We start from the raw sequence: 12,632 nt of genomic DNA, 5'->3' as shown, positions 1-12,632 counted from the left end.
AACATCTTACCTCCACCTCCATGCCCCTCTTCTCCACTACGATGGCTCTTTATAACCTCTGGGTGGATCTGAGTTCTGAAGCAGGGCCAGGGATCCCAGCTGCCGGTTCAGGAGCCCCTAAGATGTCCAGCACTAGGCACATGTACATGTGTGTCCGGGTCTGGCCATGGGACGGTACTTTAGGAAAAGGGAAAACACAGCCTTGTATTTGGCCCTGGTCCAATTCCTCAAAGTGAAGATGACATTTCTGGTAAGCAGTTACAATTAGATTTTTAGAGCCCTGGGTTTTCAACTGATCACATGTAGGATTAAGAAAGATAATGTAAAATATTTAATTCTGCTTGATTAGCCAGCAAATGAGGTGATGTGCTGATACGTAAGTAATGGAATAGAGCTAATACAGACCCCCGGGCATGACAGATGTCCTGTGCCTTGTCGATCCGTCTCTTTAGCAGTTACCTTGTCCTATGTCCTTTCTTTATATTCAGTTACCTTCTTTTTGTCCTCTTCATCTTTTCTGGCAGCCAGAGTTCACTCAGATCATGTCCATTTACTGATATCATTCCTAAGGTTAAGATGATTATTTCAGAACCTCAGCTGGGTTTTCTGTACTCTGTGATGCCTATTTTGAGATGCCATTTACCCATGTAACTTAATTGTTTTGGTCTGGCCTATCACTGCAGGTGAAACAATTTATGTTTAAAAATGGGAAACTGGGTATTTTGTTTTCATAACATTAAAAAAAAAAGCATTTGTATCTGAGATTTTTTTCTTTCCCTTGGCATATTCAAAGTAGAATTTAAGGACTATAAGGAATCCTGGAGATCCTCTAGTCCCCTGAGAACAGTGGGGCTCAGCGAGGCTAAGTGATACACATACTAGTTACTTTTCCAGAAGGAACTAGAACTCTTTCATTACTTCAGGAGGGCTTGTTATTATATGCCAAACATATACTAAGCACTGAGATTGCCCAAAAAGGAACTCTCTGAGCTGGACCTTTAGGACGGATGGGAGTCTGCTAGGCAGGGAAGGAGGAATGTTTTTGTCTTTCCTTAAACTAGAGAGCTAGTTTAGGAATGTTAAAAAAAGAGAAATTATAGGGGTCCCTGGGTGGCATCAGTTAGGCATCAGTTAAGCATCCGCCTTAGGATCAGGGTCATGGGATCGAGCCCCAGATCGGGCTCCCTGCTCCTTGGGAAATCTGCTTCTTCCTTTCCCTCTGTCTGCAGCTCCCTGTGCTTGTGCGTGCTCTCTCTCTCTGTCAAATAAATAAATGAAATTAAAAAAAAAAAAAAAGAGAGAGGGGAATTATATTTTCCCTAGTTTCTCCACTTAGCAATTCAGGCCCCTATTTACAGAAGTTTCATGGAAAGATGATCTAGCGATTTTCTCCAGGAGTGGTGCACCTCTCCTTCACGTTTGATGACTCAGTGACAAGAATGAATGGAAGTGATCTGTGCCTGAAACTTTGAAATTCAGACTGGAATGATCCTGCCACCCTACTATCCATGCAGTCCAGCTCCTTGTTCTGTACAGGAGGATGCTGGAAGGGGATGGCAGTGGGAACTGGGTTTCCTTCCAGTAATGTACAGAGCCAAGGTCATGCCCACTTTATGTACTGGAGGGTGGTGCAAGCTCTGTGCAGGCTTCCTGGTACCCCTACATGATCCAGGTACAGTGAACAGACATGTAGGGATCTACTAATGAGCATCTAAGAAGTATTGGGTGCTTACATGTGCCAGGCACTGTTCCTACATGGGTGCCTGTTCTTAAGTGAGGCTGCAGTGTACAGCACAAAGCAGGCAGTGCCTTTGCAAGATCTTGGCAGTTTCTGAAAACCTAGAGAAATGGAGTGATTACAGAAGCCATTGATTCTGATTACAGAAGCCACTTGTCATGACAAGTGACAAGGAAAGTCAGTGCCGAAATGCCATAAAGAAGGGACTGCAGGTAGGCAGACTGCCACAACATCAAGAGGCAGAGTGGTGTGCCAGGGAGTACTCAGATATAGGCGTTAGACAGACAATTCCTTCAGGTCATCAACTAATAGAGACTGAGAAATGGGACAAAGGCAAAGTCTGGAATGTTCAATATATTATTAATTGTGGGAATGAGGGTTGAAGAGATTAAGATATGTAAACTGACCTATTCAGAAAGAAAACTTGACCATGAGTAAAGCTTCTCTGAAGATCTGCCATGCATATGAGTGATGAACAGAAACAGTGCAGCTTTGACATTTATTCTGTTATTTCTAAGGAAAACTGTATAAAATAATATATTTTTGAGGGAAATTGTTTCTTTAGGAAGATTAAGGAAAAAAATCCTGTCAAAAGTGTGTAGTGAAATATCTAGACCTAAAGAGGCCTGGATCTAAAGGCAATGCAGATCTATTTCTTTGGTATCAGGTGTCCATTCATTCAGAAGTCGTCTTAAGTCAAAGGGCTACTCATCCTACTTATATAGAGATTTTGGAATGCTTGAGAGATTCTTTATGAAACCAAGAGTGCACTTGGCCAATTACTGGCTCCTTTGTGAAGATACTGCTCAGCATACTCTTTGAGAAATATCACCTCTCTTGTTAGATGTGGCTCCAAATAGTTTTTTGCTCTGTCCCAAATCATATATCCTCCCAATTTCAAAGTAATACGTGAAATAATAAATGAAATACTAAAGCAATTCAGAAGAATATGGAGTAGAATGTATAAGCCCTCCTTTATGACACCTGCCTCCTATCCCCTTCCCATGAGCAATGATCATAATGGTTTGGTGGGTTTTTTCCCCCAGATTTTTAAAATGTGCTTTTATTTATGGATAGCTAGAGTTATTTTTTTAAATAAATAGCACCATTACTATTATAATTTGAATTTCTTGGGCGGCCCGGGTGGCTCAGCGGTTTAGCGCCACCTTCGGTCCAGGGCCTGACCCTGGAGACCCGGGATAGAGTCCCACGTCGGGCTTCCTGCATGGAGCCTGCTTCTCCCTCTGCCTGTGTATCTTCCTCTCTCTCTCTCTGTGTGTGTCTCTCATGAATAAATAAATAAAATCTTAAAAAAAAAAGACTAATTTCTTCTACTGATGATTATGTAGATATGTCTGATCAATTTTTGATTATTACAAACAAAGCTAGAATAAATATTCTTTTAGAAAAATTTGTATATATGGAAGGAGGGTTGGGGGATGGGGTAACTGGGTGATGGGCACTAAGGAGGGCACTTGATGGGGTGAGCACTGGGTGTTATACTATATGTTGGCAAACTGAATTTAAATAAAATATTTAAAAAAACAAAAAGATAATCAGCCTTCAGAAAAAATATTTGTATATATGAACATTTCTGTAGGATAGATTCTTAGAAGATTTACTGGGTCAAAGGGAAAGCATATTTAAAAAATTGGTACTGTCAAATTCCCCTCTGAGGTAAAATTTACACTCCCATCAGAATTATATGATAGCGTGTGCTTCCAGTATATTTGGACTTTGACATTATCAGTCTTTAATTTTGCTGAACTGATAAGCATTTAAAGGGGGGGAATCTCACCGTGATTTTCATTTGTGTATTCTTGACTTCTTGTAAGGTTGAACATGATCACATTTATTTTCTGATTTCTTCAGTGAATTGCCCATTTACTAGAGAAATGGTTGATCTTTTTGAGTAGTAGAGGCTTCCCCTAACTATACATGTTAATCTCTGCTGGGGCAAATATTCAAATTTTCTGTTAACAGATATTCAAAAGTGTGTGAATGAGTCTGGAAAAAAATATGGAAGGATTTGTACTAAGAGGATAATGGTGGATGGGGTACCTGGCTGGCTTGAGCCAGTGGTGTATATGACTCATGATCTTGGGTTGCAGGTTTGAGTCCCACACTGAGTGCAGAGACTACTTAAAATCTTTAAAAGGATAACGATGGTTACATCTAAGTGGTAGACTCATGGGTATTTTATTTTCGTCTTTATCCTCTTCTATGTTGTCTGTTTTTTTCTCCTCTTGAGAACTATGTATTAATTTTATGAGTGGATAGGAAAAAAAACCCCAGTAGGCTGATAAATAGGGCAAAGATGGTCTCAAGGCCATTCTAAAAGATAATTTTCCAAGATGCTTTGAGTGGTGACAGTATCAGTAGATACTTAATTTTCCTGAGGTCAAAATGTAGAGGAAATGACAGTTACTTCTTGGATCATAAATTGATATGGCAGTTAAAGTTAGCCTTATTATTTTATATTTACCTCTTCAGCACCCAAGATTCTATCACTCTTTACCCACAGTATTTTCCTCTCCCAACCCCTTTTCAAGTCCTGGCAATCAACAGTGAGGGGAGCTCAAATGATATCTTGGCTACAATCTAAGTTCCTGGACAGAACTGTGCAAAGGCTCTTTTCAAGGACAGAGTGGAGTATGAGCTGCAAAGACCCCTCAAAAACCCTACCAATTATTAACAAATGCAAAGAACGTATGTATTCATCAGAAAGAAAGAGTGGTTTGCTGGGGAAGCACATTTTAAGGAGCGTTACAGAGACTAACATTGGCAGTGTCTGTGTAAGAAACTGAGGAGTGAAAAAAAAACAAAAACTGAGGAGTGTTTAGTCCTCTCAGTGAGACCATGGCTAAGTAGGAAACACCTCAGTTTGCCCGAATTTAGACACACCTCTTAAGAGCTCTAAATTCATGGGTTCTAGTGGCATCCAACAATAGTAGCTTGCCCTTCCACTTGCAAGGGGGAGGGAGCAGGAAGAAGACGTAGGTTGGGGGGGAAAAGTCATACCAAGATGGGAACCCGGCCCTTTGAATCTGGGTTTCCAAAGGCTGACCTGTCATTCTGAATGGTGCCTCAGAGGTAGATCAATGGGAGCCAGTACTCAAGAACAGCCTGGATGGCTGAAGGCCAGATCCAAGGATATGGGGAATATGCTAAGGAGAAGTTACCTTGGAAAACTGGAGGTAACTCATCAGTCATAGCAATCATTGTACTTTCATGAGTGCTTCCATGCCAACTTTAAGAGAAACTATCCCCACATCCTATTGGGGCAATTTCTAGTTCAGGGCTGACTCTCCAAGCCCTGAGTAATCTGTTGGGGGCATCCATGCAGCTGGCTGACATTGCCTAGTGCCTCAACCAGCAGCTGCAAATACTACAGGACTCAAATATAATGGATAGAAAAAAAGAGGAATCAAAAGGAGGTAAGAGAATCCCTATGCCTCTGGCTTTTGATCACTGTCAGCTTGTGTGTATACCCCGAATTATGATGATTTATTATAAGGTGAGTGATTCTAGGGAAGATGGCTTTAGTCTATGGGTTGAGTTCTTAAAATCAGAGGAAGAATGCAGATTCTAGGACTTCACCATTTACATGTAGAAAAGCGATTTCTACGTCAAGAGTTTTATGTAGCTTGTAGGCCATGGATAACCAACATTATATCACACTAGAATGATAACCCAAAATATTACCATGTTTAAATGTGTGTGACTCTTGACTACTGAGTGATTATTTAGTGCAATGAACACAAGAAGGCAAAGCTCCCCTAACCTTCAGCGTGGAGGACAGCACTGAGAACACGAGGGCCGTGGCATTTTGAGGCTGAGATACCCTCTAACATAGAGAGGTCAGAGAAGAAACACATCTGTCATGTCTCCTAATCTCAGCTGAGGACATCTGTACTACTGGCACCATCTCACTGTCATACAATGGGAAAAATGGATATAAAAATAGAAGTGATACAGCCAACTATTAACACGGAGGTAGGGTGAATAGAGCACTGCACTAAGTGGGAAACGGCTCCTTGTAGGGCAGGATGCCTGACTCAAGGGGACAATGTGAACCAACTAAAGGTGTTTCCACCATCCATGCCATCCCCGACTGATTGATTGATTGGATTTTGGCCAGCTCGGTCGAAGTGTGATTGACAAAAATTGTATACGTTTGGGTTGTACAACATGATTTTTTTTGTTTAAGGTGTGCATCGTTGAGGGATTAGTAGGAGGAGAAAAGTGAAGTAATAAATCTCTGGAGAACAAGTAATGCCCTCCTGACAGAAAAGTGAAGGAGCCCATTTGTTCGGGAGAAAATGGCTCCCTGGGAGCTCTTCACCTCACCCTGTGAATTATCTGCTCTTTATTAAGACTTATGAAGAGGCTGAACAGTTGTGTGCAGAACAGGCAAGGATTTTCATAATGACAGTGCAGGATGAGAGGACAAAGATAGCATAAAGAGGCTGAGGGAGATTCTACACCCAGAAAATAACTACTCTTGTTTCCTGTGTCACCTCCGCTCCACTGGGGGGACGCTGAGAGCCCATTGAGTAGATTCAGTGGAGCAATGAAGTGGAAAATTCTTTATCACAAGAGTATCTGCTCATTGGTGAAGTGCCTACATGGATCTTTGTATTACTGTTGTCTGACCTTTGTTTTCTAAATTGATATAATTCACATATCATAAAACTCAGCCTTTAGAAGTGTACAATTCAGGGATCCCTGGGTGGCGCAGCGGTTTGGCGCCTGCCTTTGGCCCAGGGCGTGATCCTGGAGACCCGGGATCGAATCCCACGTTGGGCTCCCGGCATGGAGCCTGCTTCTCCCTCTGCCTGTGTCTCTGCCTCTCTCTCTCTCTCTCTGTGACTATCATAAATAAATAAAAATTTATTTAAAAAAAAAAAAAAGAAGTGTACAATTCAGTGGTTTTCAGTATATCCACAAGGTTGTGCACCTATCACCAGCATCTAACTCTAGAACACTCTCCCTACCCCAGAAGGGAATCCTGTACCCATCAGCAGTCACTCTCTCTTCCCCCTCTTCCCAGCTGCTGGCAGCTATCAATAGACTTTCTGCTCCTATAGATTTACCTTCTCTGGACATATCCTCTACATGGAAGCATATAATATTTGGCCTTTTATGTTTGTCTTCTTTTTAAAAAGATTTTATTTATTTATTTGAGAGAGAGAGAAAGAGCAGGAGTGGAGGGGCAGAGGGAGAAGGAGAGAGGATTTCAAGCAAATTCCATGCTGGGCTTGGAGCGTGACACGGGGCTCAATCCCAGGACCCTGACATCATGACCTGAGCTAAAACAAAGTGTCGGATGGTTAACCAACTGCACCACCCAGGCACCCCTATGTTTGTCTTCTTTCCTTTAGTATAATACTGTCTTAGATGTTCATCTATGCTGTAGCCTGTATCAGTATTCCATTTAATGGCTGAATAATATTCTTTTATATGTATGTGCCATAATTTGTTTATCCAATCATCTGTTGTTGAAAGTCAGGTTGTTTCCAATTTGGGGCTGTGAGGACTAACGCTGCTATAAACCTTTGTGTATAAATTTTTGTGTGTTTCTATTTCTCCTGGGTGTATACTTAGAAGTAGAATTGCTGGGTCCTATTGTTAACTCTAAATTTAACTTTTTGAAGCACTTCCAGACTGTTTTCAAAGCATTTCTGTTTTCCCTTTCTACCAGCATTAAGGCTTCTGATTTCTTCATGTCCTAGTTACACCTTGTTATCATCTGTTTTTTTATTCCAGCCAGGTATCAAGTGATATCCCACAATGTTGCGTCATTTCAGAAAAAAAATCAAATCCATCCATATATATAGAGTAAAAATACAAGGCTTAAAGAGTAAATGTCCCATCTCTCTCCAGAACCATTTCCATGAGGCAAATACTTTAAATTCCTTTAGCGATTTCTTCTGGTATTTATCTTCTCTTCCTGATAATATACTTCTACTGCTGTTTCTTAAGATCAGTTTCTGACACTGGGACACCTGCACCCCGATGTTTCTAGCAGCAATGTCCACAATAGCCAAACTGTGGAAGGAGCCTTGGTGTCCATCGAAAGATGAATGGATAAAGAAGATGTGGTTTATGTATACAGTGGAATATTCCTCAGCCATTAGAAATGACAAATACCCACCATTTGCTTCAACGTGGATGGAACTGGAGGGTATTATGCTGAGTGAAATAAGTCAATCGGAGAAGGACAAACATTATATGGTCTCATTCATTTGGGGAATATGAATAATAGTGAAAGGGAATAGAAGGGAAGGGAGAAGAAATGGGTAGGAAATATCAGAAAGGGAGACAGAACATGAAGACTCCTAACTCTGGGAAATGAACTAGGGGTGGTGGAAGGGGAGGAGGGCAGGGGGTGGGGGTGAATGGGTGACGGGCACTGAGGCGGGCACTTGACGGGATGAGCACTAGGTGTTATTCTGTATGTTGGCAAATTGAACACCAATAAAAAATAAATTTATTATTAAAAAAAAAAGATCAGTTTCTGATACTCTCTCTTGACTTCCAACCCTGGAGGATAGGCATTCAGCTCTCTTCTCTTCTTCCAGGTGCACAGAGACACACACTCACTTTATCTTCCATCTTCAAAACAGGATTACAATCTCCATTTTTGGTTAAATCAATAATTGGCACTTGCACTGTTATGACTGCATATTCATAGCCGTGTGAAAGGCAATTATATTTACTTAATCATACTTTAACCCTTGGACTGCAGATGACATAGAACAAAAAAATTTGCCTGTTTTTCATTGCCACAGTTTTCTGCATCTTAATTACTACTTTATCTTCAAACTTTGCAAGAAAACTAAGAATCTCTGGGCATACTCAAACACATGGATATTCCACTGTTTCTTTCTTTGTCCTTTCCTGTATTTGTTTTTGACTCTGGGAGACATTCCTCCAGGGCTCTCCACTCCTGCTCTCACCAGGATGGCCCGGTTAGGGGCTTGCTGCATTGCTGGGGCCCTGGGACTCCCCTTCATTGTCCTCGACTTCTCTCCTTGGTAGCCTTGCCTGATTCCTAAATCCCGTGTTTCCCGCTGTCTTGGTTTTATCCCTCAGTTTACAACAGTGTATCTCCAGTAGCTTCTTTAGTCCTCCATTCCTGCCTTCGTTTGTGTTAAACAGATATTTTTAAGTGTACCACTATAATTCCTTTGTTTCTTTCAGGGTTTTTTTGTTTTGTTTTGTTTTGGTTTTTTTTTAGTGATCACACTGGTGATTCCAGTGAACACCTACCTTAAAACAATGTAGTTTAGATGAATACCAACTTCGTTTTGATAGCATACCAGGTTGTTTATGGCTACTTTCATGCTACCAGGGTGGAAGTGAGTAGTTGTGACAGAGCGTGTATATATATAAGGCCTGTAAAGCCTAAAACTTGACTGTCTGGCCCTTGATGGCGAACACTCGTTGATCCCAATCCGGTGCCCTCATCTTTGTGATCCCATTCTCTGCTTCCCGCCTCCTAGCATTAGTAATCATTTCTTCTCTGAGCTCTCACTGTGTTTCCCCTTTCCTGAAACCCAAACATTAACTGCACATGCTAAGAAGGCAAATAAAAGGGCATAACAATGTGTGAGAACCTCCCTGTACACATCGCTGTGTTTAAGATAGATGCTCAAGGCACAGTCCATCATGATCTATGAAATCCAGTTCTTCAACATGAAACGGCTCTGAGGATAATGACTACTGAGTCAAATCTGAGGATTTCCAAGGCTGGTTTCCTCATCACTTGGTCCCATGCCCTGGCGGTGCATTTTCACACACTTGTTCTGCGGTGAGCAGGGCTTGTTTTTGTCTGACCAGCATCTACTTCCCATCCTCTGAGAAGAGTTCTTTGGTTTTTATGTGATATCCAGGGATGGGGACATGACATGAGGCACCATGTAGGCAGGTAGCTGCCAGAACCACTCCTTGGAGGGAATCTGCTTGAGCTCAAAGCCCAGCACAAGGCAGACAGAGAACAAGGAGAGAGTGAGCAAGCCCCTGGGACGTGGCTTCGCCTCTGTGCTCGGCCCTGCCTTTGGACCTTCCACGTAGGTGCACCAAATCAATCCCTGTTTCTGTGGAGGCCCCTCTGATTTGTGCTTTGGTGCTTATGTACCACAGACACAGACATTGGAAGCAGAGGCTGAGTCTTTCTTGGGGAGATATGTAGGCCCGACATCTTCACGAAGACCCTTCATTTTTTAAGTGTATTTTTTGCTCATCATATGCATTTTATTTTAAGTAAGTTTTATGCCCAATGTGGGCCTTGAACTCATGAGCCTGAAATCGAGTCACATGCTCTACTGACTGAGCTGGCCAGGCAACCCCCCTAGGACCCTTCATTTTTAGCAAAGGAGAGTAAACTCTTCTGCTCTTGTTCAGGACCTGGACTAGTTTTACTCTAATGCAGGGTCGATTTGAGAACTATGAAGGAACCTCTCAAATTCAGGTGACTGCTTGACAGAACAGAAAAACACTAATGGTTTCTAAAATGACTCAGTATGAAGAAGATGACAACATCAAGTACAGTTTATCAAATACCCGATCACGCACACTGTGAAAGGCAATCAGGGTGTAATTTCAGGTTATAAAAGCATTCCTTGTACTAATCTGTTTTTCAAAGCATATTCGCACCCATGACTTCATCAGATTCTCTTTGGTTCCTTTCTGATACGTGACCCACATTTTCAAGTATTTTCTAAGCATAAAACCAAAGTATATTTTATAAATAATTACATACTAACTTCTTATAAATAAGAACCTTAAAATGTTTATTCTTCTTCAGCTCTAGTTTTGCATCTCTGACACTTATTTACTTTGCTAGTCAGCTCTTCTCTTTTTTTAAGTTAAAAAAAAACAACTTTTAAAGTAGGCTCCACACCCAATGAGGAGCCCAATGTGGGGCTTGAACTCATGATCCTGAGCTGAGATCAAGGTCAGCCACTTTAGCTGCTGAGCCACCCAGGCATGTCCCCATCTCTTCTCCATTGTAGGCCACAAGCAATTTTTATTTTCCCGGTTTTAGAGGGACCCTGAGCTTCTTTTTTTAACCTGTTTCCTTTCTACTCCATTCTGGGCTGTGACTTATCTACTTAACCTGCTTATCCTTAATGCAGCACCTTACACAAGAAATGTCTGGAGTCCACAGGCCGAGTTTTGAACCCCTATCTCTGTTACAACCTAGCATTACGGTCCTCAGCAAGTTTCTAAATCTGTAAAACGAGGACAGTAACTTGCATCTCATAATTGTAAAGATTATATGAGACGTATGCAAAAGAGACACAGCAAGCATGCAGTAAATGTTAGCTGTTATTGTCTGTTGACTAAAATAATGATTTCTGCCAACCCGTGCACTTGTTCTCTCCACACGAGAGGCTTGTAAGAACCAGCGATTGCTATATCATCTAAAATCTAAGCCCCATGAGACAGAAATTTTGTCTTGTTCATCACTAAAGCCCCAGCACCTAACAGATGACTGGCACATAACAGGTAGTCAGTACATATTTATTGAATGAATCAGTGACTGAGTATAGGTAATACAGGTATTCTGCTATTGCTACTCCAATTTTATGGATGAAGAAACTGAGGCTCAGAGAGGTTAACTGACTTGTATAAATTCCCCCCGCTGGTTAAGGAATGATCAAGAGCTAGTCCTCCTGCCCGGTTTTTCTTCTCTTCTATTGTATCACTTCCTCAGGCCCTTATCTTATGATCCAAAAATTCAGGTGCAGAATCTTTGTTACCAAATTATGATTTTCAAGGAGGCAGAGGTAATTTTGAAATTTTAAAACCTACCGTGGTATCCACAGGCTTGACTTTCTCAGTGGGAATGTGCTTTGGGACAGGTTCTGTCTGTGACAGCATCACGCATCCTTCAGCACCTAAGGTGACGATGACCACATGGCAGCCCCTCTCCATGAGCACCAGCGCAGCCTTCCCAGCGTCTGCAGGGCTGCCGACTGCCAGGCCAGTTAGGATCTCAGCCTGGAATACATAAAAGTGAAAGGAAAAAGCAGTGAGAAAAGTGACCTGGGTCCACTTCCAGATTAGATTTGCTCTTCTAGAAAACGTCTCCCTTCTTTTGCATAACAACCAATGCCATCCGGAGCTTTGATGCACACTGGCTCAAGAAAAGAAATAACCCAACAACAATGACAACAAAAATTAGCTTTCAAGGACACTCTTGGGACAACTGAGGAAATTTGAACGTGGCCCTGGATGTTAGATGACAGTATATTATTATTGATAATTTTCTTAAGTGTGAGAATGGTATTGTGGCTCCTCTCAGGAGACACACACTGAAATATTTAGGGGTCAGGTATCATGTTATTTGCAACTTACTCTGAAACGATTCGAGAAAAACAAAAGGAAATACACACGAGAGAGAAAGCAAAACAGCAAATGTTAACAACCATTTGGGCGGACAGTCTATGGCTATCTGTTGTATTGCTCTTTCAGCTTTTCTGTGTGTATGTGTGATGATTTTCATCAAGAATTCTGGGTGGCTCAGCGGTTTAGCACCTGCCTTCAGCCGGGGACGTGATCCTGGAGACCCAGGATCGAGTCCCATGTCAGGCTCCCTGCATGGAGCCTGCCTGTCTGTCTGTCTCTCTCTCTCTCTGTGTCTCTCATGAATAAATAAATTAAAAATCTTAAAAAAAAAAAAAGAATCAGGGAGAACAAAGAATTCTACAAAAGAAAGGCAGAGGGGAGGGGAGGCAGGAGAAAGGGAGGGACTGCTGCCAATGATTTTGATATAAATCATGTCTGTAAATTTCACACCTAAGGCCCCTCTTCTAGGCCCCTCTTGGGCCATAATGCCTTTCTCTTATTACTAGTCACAGCTTCCCACGTTTGCACAACACCC

General features: G+C 41.8%; 1 protein-coding gene across 10 annotated transcripts in view; it reads right to left on the bottom strand.

Annotated features, from left to right (window-relative positions):
* RBKS (ribokinase) overlaps positions 1-12,632 on the bottom strand; it is a 94,496-nt gene that overhangs the window by 30,623 nt on the left and 51,241 nt on the right. For all 10 annotated transcript variants that reach the window (XM_072771402.1, XM_072771405.1, XM_072771403.1 and 7 more), the window contains one exon: positions 11,561-11,749. In XM_072771402.1, coding sequence (XP_072627503.1) covers positions 11,561-11,749 — 189 coding nt within the window. The remainder of the gene's footprint in view (positions 1-11,560; positions 11,750-12,632) is intronic.

Source organism: Canis lupus, chromosome 12 (assembly GCF_048164855.1).
Source record: "Canis lupus baileyi chromosome 12, mCanLup2.hap1, whole genome shotgun sequence".
Taxonomy (NCBI): domain Eukaryota; kingdom Metazoa; phylum Chordata; class Mammalia; order Carnivora; family Canidae; genus Canis; species Canis lupus.
This window is presented reverse-complemented; position numbering and strand designations above follow the sequence as displayed.